The 21,497-nt window shown below is 46.4% G+C and overlaps 1 protein-coding gene across 1 annotated transcript in view; it reads right to left on the bottom strand.

The window, feature by feature from the left end:
• The window catches only part of DPY19L1 (dpy-19 like C-mannosyltransferase 1), a 543,661-nt gene that overhangs the window by 486,848 nt on the left and 35,316 nt on the right, over positions 1-21,497 (bottom strand). The window contains exon 2 of the mRNA XM_078688229.1: positions 20,800-20,824. Within this exon, the coding sequence (XP_078544355.1) occupies positions 20,800-20,824 (25 nt within the window). The remainder of the gene's footprint in view (positions 1-20,799; positions 20,825-21,497) is intronic.

The following is a 21,497-nucleotide window of genomic DNA, read 5'->3' as shown; positions in this document are numbered from 1 at the left end:
TTCAGAACAATGTACTGGTGAGAACGGAAGATGCAATAGTAATTTTGTATCTGAACAGGCAATTCGGAACCATTATTTAATTCACCCATACGGAGAATAATAGATTGGACAGAGAACACCGTCTCATCTCTAACAATTCATACGCAATGGAGGAAAATAAGGAGGGAGACATCCTGAACAGCGGTCTTCCTTCATCACAAAATTTGAGAATAAAGAGGGGAGTATTCCAAATGATTTGTTAGAGATTTGGCAACTACTGAACAAAGCAGACTAGTTCAATGCTTTTCATCCCAGGTATTTTTCTGGGTTCCACTACCCTCAGGTCGCAGGGGTGAATGCATTAACCGGTCAATGGCTCAGTGGCCTGATTGCATTCTCTCTGATTTCTTGTCTTTTAGAAAGAAATCAGAGATAGAGGGCAGAGGTAATTTTAGTTTGTCTGTTTGGCCTTGAAGACATCGGAATTCCCTGCTAATTATCATGTTAATAGCCCAGATGTAGTTTCTTCTTCGCTCTCCAAATCCAAATCTGCCTCCTCCTGTATTACCCCTTATATGTCTCCAGAGGTTGAGATTAGCAGCTTGCAAGTTTAGAGGGAACGGCTTAGAAGGCTACATTTGTCTCAGGCCATGAAAGAATACATTCTGGCTTCCAGCAGGTGGCCCACTAGAAAATCTTAGGTTCATCACTGGGTCTCCTTTCAACCTGGTGTAAACTTTATTCTTTTTCTCCTCTTCTGTGATCCCCTTAGAGTTCACTATGCTGCAATTAAGACTTTCGGTTCTCCTTGATGTGCTCTTTCTGAAGTTGAAGTGTGGGTTTCTACATTGTTTAAAGGTTTTGAACTGTTGGGACCCAAGGAAAAAGATGCATTCCCGCCTTGGGACCTTTGGAATGGACATAATTCAGTGAGCTTTTACCTGGTTTATAACACTCCTTAACTTAAGGGGTTTGAGAATCATATTGTTTTGAGATTGCGTCCTCAGTTTAGTGAGAGTGGGTAAAATGCATTTGACAAGAACTTTGAATTTTAAGAAGAGTGACTAAATTGTACTGTAAATTAAATAAAAAATGTATAACTTGGAGATGAGGCTTGTATTTCGTATTTCGTATTTTCGTATTTCATAAACTTTTATTCGATTATAGAATCATATAATCATAAAAAGTACACACACATTTTTTTTTAACTTAAATCAGAAAATAAAAACAGTATGCAGATAAGATCACAAAGATGGAGTTTTTGGGATGGTAATATAGTCTCTCTAAATTGAAATTAATACAAATTTAGTTAGAAACTTTGCGACGTGTTGATATAACTACTTTAAGAAAGGTCGCTATTAGTTTCGCTTCTTGTGGGGATTTCGGGGATTGTAAATGGGAAAGTGCTGGGTACGATTGTCTAAGTCCATTGGATCGGAGGATAGGAATGATCCATGTTTTTCTTGCTGATCTGTAATATTTGCAAAAAAGGACTACATGAATCGTGGATTGTGCAGAAACTCCATCGCAGGGACAACTCACCAGATTACGGGACCAGTTCTTCGTTTCCGGAAATGAGACCAGTCGGTAAAAAAGGTCAAACCGGAGCCTTGTAATTAGGAACTTTTCATGGTTCGATAACAGATATGTCAAATAGGGCTGGATGAGTTTCCCTGTCTGCAGTTTACAGATTTTTTCATTTTGTATTTTAGTGATCTCTATTTGGTTGCGAAGTTCCCTTAAATGGCCCATACATATTTGTTTCAACTGCTTCTTCGAGATGTCTTCAATTGAGGGTGGTTCAAGAAAGTAGTGCTCACAGTCAAGGTCTACAAAGAATTTATAGATATAATTCAGCCACGGAATTTTACGCCAGTGCGCTAGGCCAAGACAGTCGGAAATAAGGGAACGGGTAATGTGACTTTCAGGATTACACCATATTCGCTGCCACAATAAGATGGGCTGGCTTCGTATGGTGTCGACTATATATTCCATCCCAAGCTCCCGATGCGAGGCTAAAATCAGGGAACTTTGGGGGAGAGATAGAATGTATTTAATAAAGTCGTTTTCGGTGACCTGGAGTTGATCGATACCTCCATAGCCCCAGATACCTGCTCCATAGGTAGCCACACTGTGGCATTTTGCATAGTATATAGTTAGCAATTCCGCTGGGGCTGGTTTGCCTAGTTTTCTTGAAAAAGCAGTTAGTGCTGAGGTAGCGCGGCGAAAATTAAGATTTCTAGCTTCCACTGCCTTGCGCCAGGTCATTGTGTCATCCACTAGAATGCCCAAGTATGGGTACACAGGGGTTTTTTCTAATCTGGTGTTGTTTATAAGTATGGGCTTGGAGACTCTTGGCCTTGGGCCAATATTCATTGTGAAAGTCTTTTTGATATTACCTTTAAGGCCAAGTGAATCCATGAAACTCACATACTTATTAAGCTGCAGCTGGAGTTGGTTCAAGGTCCGTGCCAGAATTACAGAGTCGTCGGCATACAGGAGAATAGGTATAGGGCGGTGGTCTATTTGCGGGAGGTCCTGGCTCCCTTCCAGCATGGCCTGCTCGAGCCCGTTTGTATATAGGTTGAACAGGAAGGGAGCCAGTACACATCCTTGCCTTACTCCTCTCGAGATTTTGAAGGATCGTGAAAGTTCACCGCCAGTGCCAAATCGAACTCGACCTTCTGCATCGGTGTATAGTTCTCTTAGGAAGGCTAATAGAGGTGGGTCCACTCCAAGGTGCGCTAGGATCTGCCAGAGCTTAGCGTGTTGTACGCAGTCGAACGCCGCGCTTAAGTCTACATAGACCAGGAAGATGTTGCCTCCTTTAGCGCGCGCGTACTTTCCAGCCAGGAGGACGAGATTTAGGGCCTGCTCAACCGTTCCGAGTCCCTTCTGGAAACCATATTGCAGGTCAGTGATGATGTTATTCTCCCGGGCCCAAGATTGTAGTCGGTCCAGGAGTATTCGGCCTGCAATCTTGCCAGTGGAGTCCAGAAGGGAGATCGGCCTATAGCACGCGGGGTCATTTCGGTCCCCTTTCTTGAAAATAGGCAGTAGTGTTGATGTTGACCACGAGGGGAAAAGACCGATTGAAACCACTGCAGCCATGACCCGTGTGATTATTTTCGACCAATAGTCGACGTCATATAGAAACAGGTCCATGGGGACCCCATCTGGACCAGGGGCCTTGCCTGTTTTTGAAGCCTTGATTGTCTTTCTAACCTCATTTAGACTGAAACGTAGGTTGATTGGATAGATGTTACTCTTAACCAGGTCGGGTTCATGCATTTGGGTTGTTGGTACGACATCTGATGATATTTCAAAGATTTTTGAAAAATGAGAGACCCAGTCGCTCTCGGTTATTGCCACGTCGAGATGGTCAAGATCGCTGATGTTGGCCAAAAATGGTGATCTTATGGTCTGCCAGAAGGCAGTACTGTCTTTCCTTAGTGCAGTCTCATGTAATCGAAGCCATAGGTCTTGCTTAATCTGTTTTTTACAGATTTTTCGAGCAGTGTTGTACTTTTTCCTCAGTTGGGAATTTTTTTGAGGATCTCTCGGTTGCTGGTGTAAGGCTTTTTTGAGAAATGTAAGGGCCTTCCGACAGGCGGTATCAAACCATCTCGTGGTGTGAGGTCTGGACTTATTTTTTGGATTAATGAATAGCTCGTCCCTTATTACAACCTGGATAATTTGAAAAGAGGTGACAATTAACTCTGGGGGTGTCTCTGGGGACAAACAGTTGGTTAGCCAGTTGTGTGTTTTTGCGAGAATCCTTTGTGTCATCTCTTTCGGGTCTATCTTGGTCCATTTAATTGCATACCCGTTCAGCTTCTTCAACGCCAGCGACTGTTGATCGAGGGAGCTAGCTTTTGTGGGGAGTATCTCAACTTGGTTCATATGTATTTCCACACTAAGTGGGTAGTGATCGCTGATTGGATTAGATCCGATCTTGTAGTTGCTTAGTTGCCCTTTGTATGAGTTTGAGGCTATAATGTAGTCAATGGTAGACAAACATCCTCGCCCATGAAAGGTGGGTAAAAAAGCCTGTTCCGGGTTCACTAGTTCGTTTACAAAGTCAAGATCTAAAGTAAAGAGGGTTTCGTTTAGTTTGTTACCACCTAGGGTGTGCACAAAGTGTGCAATGGGATTTCCAAGTTCGTTGTAAAGCCCGCAGTTCCCGTTTTTGTGCTTTGGGCACAGCGTGAGATTAAAGTCTCCACCCCAGATGAAGTAGATTGTACGATTATTGTTGGTTGTTTGGAATGAAGATAAGTATTTGACTATTTCGTCTAGATGTAAACAACATTCCAGAGGGCATGAGTTATTATAATAGTTTATGAGGAGATGTAGGTTTCCTTTCAATGATGTTGACTGTGTGATTTGTATGATTTGAAAAATGGGTGTTTCCTTTAACAGTTTCACAGTAAGGGGAAGGGTATTGGAAATGTAGGTCGTGAGACCGCCTTTGGGTCTGCCCATTGTACCTGATAGTGCTTGAGTGAAGAAAGTTTTGTAGCCAGCTAAATGGAGTGGTGTTGTACACCAGGTCTCTTGTAGGCACAAAATTTGGTGGCTCTTTGCTGTGTCCAGCCATGAGGAAGAAGTTATTTTTGTGTTTAGACCTGCAACATTCCAGTAAGCGATGGCAAATCTCAAGGTTGAGAGTTCCTTCATGGTGTGTGCTGGTCTATCGGGTTGTTAGCAATCGTGGTGCCTGGTGCTTGTCGTGTTTTGACACAGGAATACTCGGATGAAACTTCAATGGCTTTGACTTGCTGATGGCACATTTTGTCCCTGAATGGTCAATCGACCATTTCGAGACAATCAAAACGGTTACGGGTTGGGAGGCCCTGCCAACCTTCGTAGGTTTGATAGGGTCTTTCTTGCCAGTAGGGCCTCTGGTGTTCTCTAGACCTATTTCTCGGCCCACCCCTACCTTCATAATCATATGGGAATTCCATCTGTTTCCATGGCACTTGATACCATGGCTCTTGGTTCCAAGGTTCTTTAGGGAACTGGTGCCATGACCAAGGTGGAGGATTGCGTTGTTGTTTAGCTGGGGGATAAAAGAAGGAGAGATGACAAGCGTCAATCCCCCCTTTTTTTTCAAGCTGGGGCCAGGCACAGATGTAGTCCACTGTTGAGGGATCTCTACATGTTACAATGATGCAGTCTCCGCGAATTGTTTTTGAAGTTTTGCCTATCCAGGCTACCCTGCGGGCTGTAGTGACCCCTCCGGATAGGTGGGATTCGAGAGGTCTATTGATGCTTAGCCACTGCATGGCCTTGTTTTTAAGTGACCATGCCGTTTCAGGTGTGTCATCTGTTAGCTCGGGTACACCTGTGAGAACTATTGTGTATGGGGTGGCTTCCGGAGGCAAATGGGCAGGGCGTCTAGCTGCTACCGTTTTTTTGGATGTATTTTTAGGAGTCGGTTGAGAGGGCAGTGGTTTCGATGGAAAAGTTTCAGCCCTTTTTTCTGGGCAGGCTCTACTGGTGTCTGTATTTGTCGACGGACCTGGGGTATCTATCATGTCTGGGTCTACATTTACTGATTGCTGGATGGATAAAGGAGAAGGTTTCTCTCTCTGGAGTTGGGGCGCTTTGAGTGCCGCTTTTGGGAGTGAAGTGCTTTGTTTGTGATTTGTCTGCGCTAAGAGCGTTGGGTTTGCGCGTTTCACTGTTTTCTGTAAGTGTTCTTGGTTTTGTTTTTTAGGTGGCTGTAGGGCATTCCGCTGACCCTTTGTTTCTATACGGGTGTTTGTATCTAGAAGAGTCGCCGAGATTATAGATAGCTGAGCTTCAAGATTCCTAATGCTGAGTTGGATAGGCTTTAGGTGTTGGTATAATAGATCTTTTGTCATGGTAAGGACTTGTGAGGTAATTCTGCAAGTTTTGCATTGGTTTTCAAGATGGTCGGTTGAAATTGCCTTGTGTGGTTGATCGGTTACTGGAAGAAGTAGTATGCTATGTGACGTAGTGAGATTTGAATGAGATAACGGGTGTTCTGAGCTCGAAATATTAGTACCTGATTCTTCACTGATTTGTAGATGTTTATTTGGGATTGCTCCTTCCCTTTCATCTTGTTGGAGCGGGTTTTCATTTAGCTGGGCGGCCCCCTGAGTATGGCGACCGGCTAGGTCAGGAGTAGTTTCCAAATCGTCAAGTGTTATAGAAAAATCGGACTCAGACTGTGTGACGGAGAGATTTACTACCGACGGTACTGTGTTTGAATCTGGTGCTAGTAAGGTCATTGGAAGTGAACAGTTTTGTGTGCTGAGATGAATTGGAGGAGTAGCGTTTGCTATGGCACCCAGAGAGGAACGCTTCGCATTAGCGCTCATGAGATCTAGTGATACTCTCTTTTCCATTAGGGCTATACTCTGGTTTATTGTCTCATGAACCCGCGAAATGAATAGGTCGATAGGACCTGTTACTTGTGCTACCTCCTGTGCATGTTTGGATTTTGGCTTAGTGGTGCTCCTTGTTTTTGGTGGCATGATGATACCTGGTTTCTGGTACAGTGATGGAAGAGAGATGGCCCGGTCCGGTCTCTATCGGGCACTAACGGGCAACAACGGGCCCGCCCTTGGCCCGGGCTTCGCCCGGGCTTCGACCCGCGCGCGTCCCGCGTTGCGTAAAACGGTCTTTCTGTTATAGCTGTGAGGTTGAGAGGGGGCGTGACACTGGGAGGGGGCGCGGCTCCCTCGGGAAGAGGACCAGCTGTTGATGTTGCTTGCTGGTCCTCGCAGTCCCGGGGCCGCACCTCTCACCTCCTCTGCGGCCTCACTCTCGCGCTGCTCCTAGCGTCGGTGGAATGTCCTGGATAGCGGGAAATATGAAAATGAGCTGCTCCTGCAGCTAGCAACAAAGTTCTGAGGACCAGGAAACTTGTAACCTCTTTGCGAGCGGCACCCGCGAAGCGGGGGCCGCTAGAGGTTATGGACGCGGCAGGGGGCGTGGCACTGGGAGGGGGCGCGGCTCCCTCGGGAAGAGGACCAGCTGTTGATGTTGCTTGCTGGTCCTCGCAGTCCCGGGGCCGCACCTCTCACCTCCTCTGCGGCCACACTCTCGCGCTGCTCCTAGCGTCGGTGGAATGTCCTGGATAGCGGGAAATATGAAAATGAGCTGCTCCTGCAGCTAGCAACAAAGTTCTGAGGACCAGGAAACTTGTAACCTCTTTGCGAGCGGCACCCGCGAAGCGGGGGCCGCTAGAGGTTATGGACGCGGCAGGGGGCGTGGCACTGGGAGGGGGCGCGGCTCCCTCGGGAAGAGGACCAGCTGTTGATGTTGCTTGCTGGTCCTCGCAGTCCCGGGGCCGCACCTCTCACCTCCTCTGCGGCCTCACTCTCGCGCTGCTCCTAGCGTCGGTGGAATGTCCTGGATAGCGGGAAATATGAAAATGAGCTGCTCCTGCAGCTAGCAACAAAGTTCTGAGGACCAGGAAACTTGTAACCTCTTTGCGAGCGATGAGGCTTGTCATGAGCAAACATTTCTTCAAAGAGAGGGATTTCTTGCAAATTTTATTTTCCAGTGGGAGTCCCGATACGTACCTTTACCATGGAATATAAATGAGATTTGTTTTGACCCTTCCAGTAACATCCAGAAAGGCCATGGGAAAAACAGAAAAATTATTTGAAGAGGGCTGTATTATTCTCTCCAAATTTAGGCTTCCCAAAGAAGACCAATTAAAAAGTGTAATCGAAATAGCACTGCCATAAGGTTCGCAGTAACAATTCTGGGCCCAATTACAACTTTTGGCGGTGCAGGGGTGGGCAGCCTGCCTTCACCATGCCCCTGCACCGCCAAGAGTTGCTGCCACCCGCCAGCCAGATTACAAGTAATTTTGTGGTCTGGTGGGTGGCGGCGTGCCCGCCCCCACAGCAGTGTCTCCTGCAAAGGCAGCGATGACTTTGGAAAAGGCACTGAAATTGGGAACACCAGACAGGTTCCTGCACGGCATGGATTGTAAAGTCCTTGCCATGCAGGAACTGGCCTGCATGAACTTTACAGTCTATGTATGCATTCCAAGGATGAGGAGGCACTTTGTTTCAGCACCATCAGCTTTTTCATGGAGGAAAGACCTCCATGAAAACGCTAGTGGCCCTGAAACTTGTAATATGCATGACAGTGCGGCAGCGGCACCACCTGCATCTTCCAATGGCCCGACTGCCGCGCCACCACTAGGGAACGGTAGCTCCCAGCAGAGCAAGCAATCCAATTACGGTCTGACTGCTCAACACTTAGTAGGGCGGTCGGACTGCAGGTGCCGCAGTGGCTGGACCGCCACGCGTCTGGCGGTCTCGGATTGCCAGACTCGTAATTAAGCCCTTCGTGTTTTCTGAGTTTGCCAATGTGATCCACTGCAATACAGATACACTGCTCCTTGTTAGGTTTAAAGAAAAAAAAATCTGAAATTAAGACTTAGTTACGGTGAGCTGCAACATGGAAAAAAAAGAAATTGGGAGAACAGACATTTAACCCCTACAGTGGTGAGCATTCTACAAACCTTGAAGGGGAATTTACCTTAACATTGCTGCCTTAGATTAATATATATGCCATAGAGCTTACTGAGTACTTTTTCTAGAATACCAAACCAATAAACAGTTGTCAACAGTTTTTTTAAGCGTCTCTAACCAAAGCGCCTACAAGTGTAACATTCAGATCAAAGACATAAATGAGAATGGATGAATCCATTAGACCAAAATATTCAAATGCCTCCTCAGTCTGAAGGGGGAGGGATACATCTGTAGACATGGTGTTAATCATCATCACATAATTACGTAGATGATTATACAAAAAGAACTGCATACCCATCCAACATCTCCATTGACAGAGCATTACGGATCGGCGATATGTCTGTGTTAGCTTCTTCCTGGGAGCTAGTGACTCCATTACTACAGCAAAAAGAAGGCGTGGTCAGAGGCAGCATGGTTCCTTACCACTTTGAGGTGCATTTTTAGGTTCATTACCAAAAATTATGTAGAGGTATATTTAAATAGTGGTATAAGTAGGGGAAAATTCAAATTTGTGAAGTTAAGTTAGACGAAAGGGGTCATTCATGGTACTGTCCACAGGATTCAGGGAGAAAACATACATTTTCTTCTGGTGCAGCAAAGCACAACTGTTTAGCTAAGACATGCACCAAATGTTGTCGGACCGCTGTGTGCCACCAAAAAATTATTTATTTTTTTTAATTGTTTTTATTGTGGCGAAGATAAGAGGAAGGCACAAAATATACAATCATCGACTCAGTTCTCATGTAAACAGTAGAAATAGTCCCAGAATCAATACACAGCCGTGTATGGCCCACATCCCGGAGGCAGGGCGGCGCAGGAGTAAACATACATTCGAATAGGGAAAAGTGCAATTGTGCCTGAAATAACAATAAAACAGTGTCAATGTCTACGCCATTTTTCTTATGTTACATTCCTACACTACGTAACAGCTAGAACTATAACGAACTACCCCATGAATGACATTTTAGTGCAGGTCCGAACATAACAGGAGAAACATGCAAGGGCCAGCTAGGGCGCAGTCACCACAATGTTGTGCGGCCTATAGGGAATCCCATCTAATCCAAACATAGCTGGCAAGGAACAGTGGCGTGGCTACCATGGGTCGCTGCACCTGCTAAAACACCTCACTCTAGACCCCCCTCCTCCCCCTCACCAGACTCCGAGGACGCAGAGGAAAACAGCTCTGCGCTAGTGGCGTCTGAGTCATTCTCCCTCATCCCTTCCATACACATAGTTCTCCAGGCGAGTAAGTCATCCTGGAGTTTCTCGTCCCTGCGAGAGTGCTGCATGTGCGTTTCCTCTGCCAAGGTCCATTCCTTGACATCCCGCAACCAATGGGAAAATTCAGGCGCTCTCTGACCCATCCAGGTAATGGCCACCGTCTCCTTGCCAGCACCAACAGAAGTTGCAGCAGTTTATAAGACAAACCTTTCTTTTTCGGTTTAGGCACTAATGCTAGCAGGCAGGGAAGTGGGTCTAGTTTCAATCTAAGATGGGTGGTACGGGTAATGAATACCACCGCCCTGCGCCAAAAATCCTGGACCAACGGACATTCCCACGCTAGGTGCAGGAACCCCGCCCTTGCCATCCCACACCTAGGGCAATTGTGACGTCTGACGATATACGGTGGAGGGAGACAGGTGTCATGTAAGTACGGTGAACGAAATTAAAGTGTATAAGTTTAAAGCGGGCATTGCAGGACACTTTACGAGTCAACATTCCAATCCGCTTCCTCTGGGCCGGGTCCAATCCTATCCCCAGATCCGCCTCCCATGCTGCCCAGGCCGGCGCTAATGGGGGAGTCGAGTCTCGGCGCATGGCGGAATAAAGGAGGGAGATCAGGCGCCTACCCCTCCCACATGACAAGATGACGTCCAGAGTATGAGTGAGCTGGGGTGCCTCTGGGAATGGGGGCCACGTCGTCCTGGCCACCTCCCGAAGACTGCCATAGTGTAGGTATTGGCCCTCCACAAGATTAAAGGAGTCCATGGCCTTCTCAAAAGACACAAAGGAGTCATCTGGGTAGAGATCCGCCAGGGTCTCGCAGCCGCCCAAGCGCCATTCCCTAAAGGACATATTCTCCTCCAGTGCGAGTACCGGGGCCAATATCCAAAGTGTAAGCTCCCTATGGAACGGCGCGTGTCGCAGAACCCTCTCTACGAAGCGCTGCCAAATGTTGGCCGTATGCCTCACTACATATGGCAGAGTATCGTCTGCGCCTCGACCCTGCATCAAGGCCTTCTGCAGGTCCTTAGTAGTAGCCGCGCCGGCAAGCAGTGCCAGCTCCCAGTTCTCGTGTTCAGCAAACCACCGGGCGGCCGGGAGAAGCTGTGCTGCATAGTAGTACAAGTCAAACCTCGAGGCTTCGAGGCCACCCTCATCCCAGCACCTCGTCACTGTGCGCAGCGCGACCCTGCTTCGTCCACCCGCCCAGAGTAGGGAGGTGAGAAGCGAGTTCAGGGTACGAAACACTCGGGGCGGCAACGGACACAGAGTATTCTGTAACACATAAAGGACTCTGGGGAGCATCACCATCTTGGCGACTGCCAGCCGCCCCATGAGGGAGAGGGGAAGCGTATTCCAGAAGGCAATAGATTTACAGAGGGCTGCGAGGATCTTGTCTATATTATGCGCCAGGAGGGCGTCGTCAGAAGCCGCCACTTGAATGCCCAAGTACCGGAACGCCACCCGTTCGCATCTGAGGCCGGAGTATTGGTGATCCACGTCTGAGACCGGGACAGCGTCCGTCAGGGGAAACACCAGAGACTTATTGACATTCATACGCAGCCCAGAGGCCGCACCAAAACGGTCCAATAGCCGCATTAAGACGGGGAGGGCCTCCACCGGGGAAGTCAAGTAAAAGAGCGCATCATCCGCGTAGAGTGAGATAACATTCGTAGTATCCCCCACCACTATGCCCCAGTTATGCAGGTCCCTACGTGCAGAAATTGCGAGGGGCTCAATGGCAAGAGCAAATAAGAGGGGGGAGAGGGGGCAACCCTGTCGGGTGCCCCTCCCCAATGACCATTCATCGGATCGTGCCGACCCCAGTCGCACCGAGGCTCGGGGCCACCAAAACGTTTGTTAATGTATTCTTAAGGAAAGGGCAACACAGAGAAATCCATTCACCTGTTTTTGAAAATTAATATCACAACTGAGCAAGACATAGTTGCAGCCTCTAATAATGAACAAGGAATAAGAGGACACCACTTGGGTAAATAAAGAAACCAGCCCAATGTACTTTATAATAAAATAGGCAACTATGACTGGGGATTAAACAAACAATGGCAGGTCTCACCACAAAACAAAATCATAGGTGTCAAGATTTTGGCGCGAATTTATTTTTAAATAATAAAAACGAGGCCAAATGTTTAATGGGTAACTACAGGTGACTTAAAGTTTCTCACTTTCATGAGCAAAGAAATGCAGACAACTGTCCTGGTCTTTTATACGTCTCGTCAATAGATGCATGTTTAACGTTTCTTACAGTAGCTAAAATAAACATACAATCTAAATATTCTGCAATAATCCTGTGCTGATGTTGGCGGTTCTTAAGTAAAGCATTGTCCACTTGTAGAAGATACAGTACCATACAGCCATAACAACAGGAAGAGAAAGAAGCAGATTTCTCTTATTTGTTGTTTTGAGAGACTAAGAGTAAAATTCAAATAAGGAGAACTAATACACAGAATTTGAAGTTCAACAACCAAGAATCAGTAATTAGTGTGAAATACAAAGCAGTCACCTCACCAACAACAACACCGAGATCCTCAACAGTAAACAATGATACGTTAGCAATAGTTAGTCCCATCATTGAGGGAAAACTGTTTTGCAAAGGAATTCTGAAGGTTTTGAAGAATTTGACTTCTAGTGTCCTTTCCTAGTGACAAATGAAGAGGAATGCTAACCCCACCTCCTGCATAAACCCTTCAAACCTCAATCTCTAAGCCAGGGAGAGACTCCTCTCCCATGTACATTGGACTAGCACCCACAAGCAACCAGTTATCCACCCAAAGAACACAACAATGCCTACTAGCTCAGCCGTAGAGTACACAGTTGCTCCATGGCCATTAGAAAGGGAAGACCACCCAGGAACAGAAGGAAATGACAATGTTCAACAGTCAGGTTTATTAGAATCCATGCCTTTTCTCTAACTCCATTTACACACCAGCAAAAATCTAGTTCACCTCTAAGAAGCAACACAATACAGTCCCTCCAAACATTTATTCAGGAATCCACAGCACCTTATACCCATGCTTTGCTCGGCGAGTGCCTAAATGCATGGATGGGTCAGTAGGTGCATGATGAACGGATGCCTGCGAGTGAGTGCCTGGGTAGGTGGCTGGATGAATGGGCGAGTTCATGGATGGGTGTAGAGGATAAGGGCATACTGGAAGGGTTGAAGGAATGTGGAGTCAGTTTGTGGGGAAAAGGATAGGGCGTGAGAAATATGGGTCTACGCAATTCAAGCATGATGCTCTGCTATGTGTGAAAGGGATTACTGTCTTAATAATAACAGTAGAAGGTCTATTTGGGTACCCCACTTCTTGGCTTTGAAAGTATAACACATTCTCCTTATACAGACGCTGTCCTCGTTGGCTCGTGAGGAGACGCAAGGCCTTTCCTAATGTAGTAAGGGCTTTGCAGGGACATGCACATCCACAACAGTCAGCTCCCACCCTGGTCATTACATGCAATGGCTCAAGCTTCACCCATGTACTGAAGATCGCCAAAAGCTCTGTCATAACAAGGGAAAGCGCTCATTGATCAGCTTAATGCAAGATCTAATTCCAGATATTTTCCAGAGGGGTTGGTGCCACATCATATATGGCAGCCCGATTGGTAAACGTTCAGGACTGGATACTGCTCCATGAAAATCGATAAGTAGGCTTTCAAAATCTCTATCAACAATCTTACAAAGCCATAGCAATGATGCAAGTTAGTTGGTAGTCTAAGGAATATATTTATTGGAATCAGCCTACGGTTGCCTTTTTTTATGCAAAACAGAGTGCCTGGTGCCAATGATCAGTTCGCTATTATATTGCCCATGTGTGACAGAGTAGCAGGATATTTTCACACTAATGGAGTTAGGATGCCTTAATGCTTTCAGATGAGTTTAAGTTGTTCTAGTCTGTTTTTAGTACTGTATTCTCATCCAATTGTTTTTTTACAGTAAAACAGTAGTTCATAAGTGCTTATATTACAATGGTTTACATCAATTCACATATATAAAATTGTACAGGTTGTACAGTCCGCTATTTCAAAAAGGCCTGAACGGCCGTTCTTGTTGATTAATTAAATTCTTTTAGAGCATAAAAACAGTAGCCATCCGGGTTCATGGGAATAAGAAATGGCCTTAGACGAAACTCAACGTTGTAAGAGCGGGAGGGAGTAGAATAAAGATATAAGCTGGAAGTCTGAAGGAGGTCTTTTCGATGGCAAGAAATGCCAGCATTTATGCAGTAGCGATCATCTGTTGAACACATTTGGCAACACAGTGGTCCTTTCTGATTTTTTTTAACCAAAGCTGAATGACTGAGTGGTAAATCAGAAGGTGAAAAGTCAATACAAAATCTATGGCAGGTACGGAAAGTGTTAAGAGCAAACTTGGATGGAGAATGTCTTTAGGAATGTTACAATGCTAACAATGTATGATTGTAGAGTTTTTCATAAATGGATACATGAAAGATAAAGGAATGCACTGGAAAGGTAACTTTTATTGCCATTTGAGGTATACCATTCAAAAGGTCTATTAGACATCATGCAAATAGGCCTATCCCTCTAGCAATAAAAACATTTGAGAGAAACTGGGCAGGAACTTCCATTTACTATGGTAAGTATTGAACGTATTGAAATGGCAATTATGAAATTAAATGTCTAGAATTAAGAACTAGTTGTCCGAAATCCTACTACTGCTAGCTCACACTCTCCGACAACCAGCACCTTAGCAGTGAAGTCGATCAGGGCAGGACTCTAGTGACATCAACAGATCAAGGAGCTGGCAAAATCTAACCCACAGATCTTGTTTTATAGGGAGAAAGCATACAGAGGCTATACTTACTTAGAACATTGGAATGTTGAGAGCTCCACTGATAACAAAGGAGCAGCAGAGGACTATGTGAACTGGTATAGGCCCGCTGCTCTCAACTTTTCAATGTCCTAATACACAGCAACTGCCTCTTTCCACAGCCTCTAGGAAATATACTATTTAGGCAGATGAAAGCAAAAGTCAGAGGCTGTGTGCAGGAGGACACACACACACTTCACCCTTCCCTCCTCCTGTAGCTCAGTGTCATTAGAACTTCAGATGAAGGGAGGGGTGAATGCTGCTTAGCTCCTGTGTCTCCCTGGCTTGGCTGGTCTACAAAAAGCAGTTTAGCTAAGCCGGGGAGAACCAGGGGCTCACTTCAGTCCCCTTTCACAGCTCTTGCTGTGCATGTTCAACAGCTAACAGCCATGCACCTGCACAGGCTGTTAGCTGTGAAACAAAGGCTTCGGAGTCCGAGGGAGATTTCAACTTCCTCTGGCTCCGAGAGGCGTTTGTTTTTTTAATAAGAACATCCTGCCCTCCGGGGGCGGAATGTTCTAATAGCTTTATAATCCGCTGTAGATGGGCTATACTGGCCATTAAAGGCCCGCTCCCTTGTTAGAGGCCCTCACCCTTGCTCGGGCCTTTAATGGCTGGTATGGCCCACTACGGCAGGATATAAAGCTATATTGCCCTTTGTCATACTGAACGCAATTGGATGGACCAATTTTAAATAAGTTCTTGACTTTGATAAAGAAGACTCCAAGAGCAATGACCAAACATTTTTACATGACGCATATTCAGAGTTACGGGGGAAAATGACACTATAAATAATATGGAGCAACTGTGGCAACTATATTAATATAGTTTGGCAACTAATTTTGACATCGTTTTTGCATAAAAGAAGTCTTTTGCAATAATTCATCAGTTTATTTTGGGAATATGATGTGTTGTTTAAATATGAGAATGTGATTTTCAGCCACATGTCACAACTGTTTATTTGCAGTTACTTTTGTGAATTTTCGTCATTGTACTTGCTGTTTTGTGATTTTGTAAATAATTGTTCATTTTTTGAAATCTTTGTTGTATTGTTTTTTGAGATTGTACAGAATGTGATTGGTCTGTTTAGGAGATCATGTGTTCTTTTTCCAAAAACTAATATGGTATCCAAAAAATAATTAAAATTAATCAGCCGCAATCAATGGCTGGGATAAACGCATTCACTTTCGTTTATTTCCTTATATAAGTAACATTTCCTCAATAATTGGCGGAGAGGGTACACTAATTGTTTTTCCTCGTTAATAGGCCCTACCCTCTCTCCTTCATTTTATTGGGCCAAACCCCTCCTTTGTATAAAACTATAAATAATATAGCATAAATCTGGATGAGGGAGGAAGTCCAATAGGAACGGAAGTGTTTGGACCAAGACAGCCAGCAAGCAGAAAATATGTATTTGTATTCCTTGACCTTGAAGCAACATACCAGCATCACAAACGGAAGATTTTTTTATTTTTTACCAGTGTGGGGGTAGAGGAAATAACTGCAACTGTAATAACTGCTGTGTCACATACTGTCACCAAATAAGGGTTGGATACAGAACTCTTTAATGGGTCATGGTCTAATATTGTTCGGATCAATGGGACAGGTGGAGTTCCTACTGTTTTGGGTACCATGAAATAAGCCTAGTGTGTGTTTCTTTAACACTTACAAATTTGAAACACTGGACCTTTAGAGATTCTAGTTTAACAAGCATTGGAAATGCAATAGGTCTCGCATTAGGAAAGTTTGAGCGATTGGTATTGTAAATGACACTTTTTTTTATTTATGTGTTGGTTTTGAAAATAGCAAATTTAATAGCTTTGTCAGTTACAATGTCAATAGTTTTAACTTTTGCAAATGTGACACCTATAGCATTTGTAATGCAATCTGCGTTGTATTTACGTGACTTACATGTATTGATATTACAAATAACAATGGCTTTTAATTTTGTAAATAATTAATACTTAAATAAAAAAAAATTTAATTTATAATGGCAATAGCTTAAACGTTTGTAAATAAATTTTGTGAAGATTATGTTCAGTGTATTTTATTGTGACGAAAATCCAAGAACATTGCATTTGCACCTACACACACACAGAGCCACACACACACACACATATAGATGTGGTGGTGGTGGATCTGGGGGATATGGTGGTGGTGGATGTGGTGGATGTGGTGGTGATGGTGGATGCGGTGGTGGTGGTGATGGTGGTGGATGTGGTGGTGGATGTGGGGGTGGATGTGGTGGTGGATGTGGTGGATGTGGTGGAGGATGTGGTGGAGGTGGATGTGGTGAAAGTGGATGTGGTGGTGGTAGTGATGGTGGTGGCTGTGGTGGATAAGGTGGTGGATGTGGTGGTGGTGCATGCGGTAGTGGTGGAAGTGGTGGTGGATGTGTTGGATGTGGTGGTGGATGTGGTGGTGGATGTGGTGGTGGTGGATGCGGTGGTGGTGGTGGATGCGGTGGTGGTGGTGGATGCGGTGGTGGATGTGTTGGATGTGGTGGTGGATGTAAATGTAAATGTAAATGTAGTATACTTGTAAAGCGCACAGCTGCCCCAGCAACGGGGCGTCCCGGAGCTGTATAACTCTGGGGAACCCGTCCTGGCTTTCCCTGTGGGATGGTCCCTTGCTGGGAGTCCCCAAGGTGGAGCCAGGCATCCCCGGAATTGGTGGGGCCGTTGTGGAGATTAGGCAAGCTAATGCCCAGAGTTGCCGAGTGGAACCCCTGATTAGAGTAAGCACCGAAGCGAGAATTATCGAGTCCGCTGACCAAGGTCCACGACCCTGCCGCGTCAGGAATTGAACCCTGGTCCCGGGCTGACTTCTGCTCTCAGGCCTGCCGCCTCTAACCAGTGAGCCACACTACTCCACTGTGGTGGATGTGGTGGTGGATGCGGTGGATGTGGTGGTGGTGGATATGGTGGTGGATGTTGCGGTGGATGTGGCGGTGGATGTCATGGTGGATGTGGAGGTGATGGTGGATGCGATGGATGTGGTGGTGGATGCGGTGGATGTGGTGGTGGATGCGGTGGATGTGGTGGTGGATGCGGTGGATGTGGTGGTGGTGGATGCGATGGATGTGGTGATGGTGGATGCGATGGATGTGGTGATGGTGGATGCGGTGGTGGATGCGGTGGTGGATGGGGTGGTGGTGGTGGTGGATGGGGTGGTGGATGTAGTGGTGGTGGGTGTGGTGGATGTGGTGGATGTGGCGGTGGATGTGGCGGTGGATGTGGCGGTGGTGGTGGATGTGGCGATGGTGGATGCGGTGGTGGTGGATGCGGTGATGGTGGTGGTGGTGGTGGATGCGGTGGTGGTGGTGGTGGATGGGGTGGTGGTGGTGGTGGTGGATGGGGTGGTGGATGTAGTGGATGTGGTGGTGGTGGATGTGGCGGTGGATATGGCGGTGGATGTGGCGGTGGATGTGGTGGAGGTGGTGGTGGATGTGGTGGTGGATGTGGTGGTGGATGTGGTGGTGGTGGATGCGGTGGTGGATGCGGTGGAAGTGGTGGTGGTGGATGTGGTGATGTTGGATGTGGTGATGGTGGATGCGGTGGTGGTGGTGGATGGGGTGGTGGTGGTGGATGGGGTGGTGGTGGTGGATGGGGTGGTGGTGGTGGATGGGGTGGTGTATGTAGTGGGTGTGGTGGGTGCGGTGGATGTGGCGGTGGATGTGGCGGTGGATGTGGTGGTGGATGTGGCGGTGGATGTGGTGGTGATGGTGGATGTGGTGGTGATGGTGGATGTGGTGGTGATGGTGGATGTGGTGGTGGTGGATGTGGTGGTGGTGGATGTGGTGGTGGTGATGGTGGATGCGGTGGTGGTGGTGGTGGATGCGGTGGTGGTGGTGGTGGATGGGGTGGTGGTGGATGGGGTGGTGGATGTAGTGGTGGTGGATGTGGCGGTGGATGTGGCGGTGGATGTGGCGGTGGAGGTGGCGGTGGAGGTGGAGGTGGCGGTGGAGGATGTGGTGGTGATGGTGGATGTGGTGGTGGATGTGGTGGTGGTGGTGATGGTGATGGTGGATGTGGTGGTGATGGTGGATGTGGTGGTGGTGATGGTGGATGTGGTGGTGGATGCGGTGGATGTGGTGGTGGATGTGGTGGTGGTGGATGTGGTGGTGGATGTGGTGGTGGATGTGGTGGTGATGGTGGATGTGGTGGTGATGGTGGATGTGGTGGATGTGGTGGTGATGGTGGATGTGGTGGTGATGGTGGATGTGGTGGTGATGGTGGATGTGGTGGTGATGGTGGATGTGGTGGATGATGTGGTGGATGTGGTGGTGGTGGATGTGGTGGTGGTGGATGTGGTGGTGGTGGATGTGGTGGATCATTGAGGTCTATTTTGCATCAATGTATAAAAGTTTCTAAATAACTACACAATAATGTGAAAAGGTGGCGCATAATTTGTTGCATTCACAATGTACCGTATAATTTGCTTTTCAAAGCCACATAATAGCGCTGTCGGATAATTCGGCCCGGAGTTGCAGCATTTTGTCAGTCTCCTCCCCACCCTGCGGGTCATCAATGACATTGTTCAGTACCGGGATCTGGACGAAAACAATTGACAGTGATTGAGGGGAGACGGGGGGGCGGCATGTGGCCAATTTGTTCAAAAGAGAAGAAAGGGTAAGCTAAAGCAGTGCAGGGTGCGCAGAGTATACGTGCTGGAGAGAGACTCAGTGCTCAAGGTGCTGGTCGGGGTGAGGGGGGCTGGAGATGTGGTGACAGAGGGGAAAGGGTGGGTGAAGGAGCGCGAGCTAGTGCTGGAGAGAGTGGCAGGAGGGGGAATAGAGGTGTTGGAGATGTGGAAGAGAGAAAAAACAGCAAGCTACTCCTGGATGACGGGCGTGGGAGGGGGGCGGTGCTGGAGGATGGGGGGAGGTAATCGAAGAACAGGGCGAGAGAAAAAAAATCAAAGTAAGTGCAAAAAAATTTAGAGGAGAAAATACCATTACCGGAGAAAGGAAAGGCTACAGTCTGAACCCGTGCTCAAGGGGGATGGGGAGGGGGTCAGTGGTGAAGGGGAAAGGGAGATTGAAGTCGGTGCCGGGGAGGGTGAGAGATAGGCGGGAGCAAGATCGACGGCGGAGTCGGGTTCAACGTTACAGCTGGTTGTGGGCAGAGAATGGAGAGTGCGTCCGGGGAGGGGGATCGGTAGCGAGGGCTGAGGAGCAAGAGGGGTGAGAACCAGCGGTGAGGGGCAGAGTGATCCAGTGCTGGCAGATGAAACAAGACGGAGGGCATTGCTGTGGGGAGGGAGGGGAGTAGAAATGAGACACGGCGGGAGGCGGCGGAGCGGGGAGAGCGGCATGAGGGTGTGAAGCAGCAGGGGCGTTTGAAGTGAAGCTAAGCTTCACTTCAAAGGTGTGGGAGGAGTGCTGCTGGTGATTAACTGGCGATTTGATGATGTGCACGCGCATTTTAGGTCAATGCGCTTGCGCATGGACCTAAAAGCGCACGGGCACAGCATCAAATCGCCAGTCAATCGCCAGTCTAGGTAAAGCTTATTTAAGCCGCTATATATCTCGCTCCCGCTCAATGCGCATGCGCATTGAGATAGGTCGCTCGACCTAAAAAGGCATCTTACAGTAGTCGATTTAACAAATCTTTTGCAACATAACTGCTAAAGAATAAATCGGTGGGAGGAAATGGTAGTATTTGAACTAACAAAGGAGCTTCTACCGAGGAGGGAAGAGTCTGGCACAACAAGCATCTTTCGCTTACAAAAGCATTATTTCCCACTCCCACTGAAATAGGTCCAGGAGTCTCTTATAAGGGGCATACATGTTCCAGCAAGGGATTGATTTCATTTTCTTCCTGACAACATCATTACCAATGCTCATTCGTTTTACTTTAGACCACCCCTTATTTAAACTAAGTCACATTTCTAGGCAAACATTCACTCTGGGTTCTTTTTTGCACAATTATTATCATCTGTTCTAGTTTCCTATGTAACTAACGTCTCCCAGATATTTACTTATACTTACACAATCACTTTGACTGCTCTTGTGGACACCAGACTTTTAAAACAAAGTCTTAAGGGGCACGATGGAGGAGGTGGAAAAAGCAAAAAAACAGAAGGCGTGTTCAGTGTGTACAAACTGGAATTATGTTTTACAGTACGAGAACCAAATGATGTCTTACGCTTTTAAAAGTGTTTTTAACCAATAACTGGACTATAAATACTCATTGTATAACGAATAGTAATCAAACAGAACCTTACCAATGCAAAACTCCGGCAAAGGCAGCTGAAAAAGGAGGAGAAAATTGATTATTTTCAAACATTGTGAAATGACTGGGTTAGAGTTGAACATTTACTGCTAAAGATTTAAATCCGAAATCTACAGGGTAAACAATTGCTCTTTAGTAGCAAGTTTGAAGGTTGCCCCAACATATAAAGATATGTTTCTACTAAACATGTAAGCACACATTATTTTGAAGCATATCATTTGTTGGTTCTAAGTAACAAACTATACAATCAATCAATCCTCGACCTGGAAATCTGAAGCAATTGTAATCAGGATGCTCAACTTTTTGGCGAGTAAGTCACAATATTTTCCAAAACTCTACATTATTAACTATACAATCAATATTGGTCTTTTGTTGTTACCACGGGCAATCCAACAGTACAGTACAGTATTTTGCTTTCTGATATTCGTAAACCTTTCCCTGTATTTCCCAGTTTGAAAAATAAAACCGTTCTGTTGCTAACTAAGCCAAAACAAACATGAAAAACTGAAAAAATAACAGGTTACCTATCCGATCCATTTTTCATCTCTGGGTTCTGGTGACATTTATAAATTACCCAGGTTTAAATCTTGTTATTTACAATGTCACAAGAACCCCTAGATGGCAGCTCATGGCAGCTCATGGCCAGATTACATGGTTCTATTATATATTTTGTATTCTCTTCAACCAAAT

This window comes from Lissotriton helveticus, chromosome 4_1 (assembly GCF_964261635.1).
Source record: "Lissotriton helveticus chromosome 4_1, aLisHel1.1, whole genome shotgun sequence".
Classification (NCBI taxonomy): domain Eukaryota; kingdom Metazoa; phylum Chordata; class Amphibia; order Caudata; family Salamandridae; genus Lissotriton; species Lissotriton helveticus.
The sequence above is the reverse complement of the archived record's forward strand: the minus strand, read 5'-3'. Positions and strand labels throughout refer to the sequence as shown.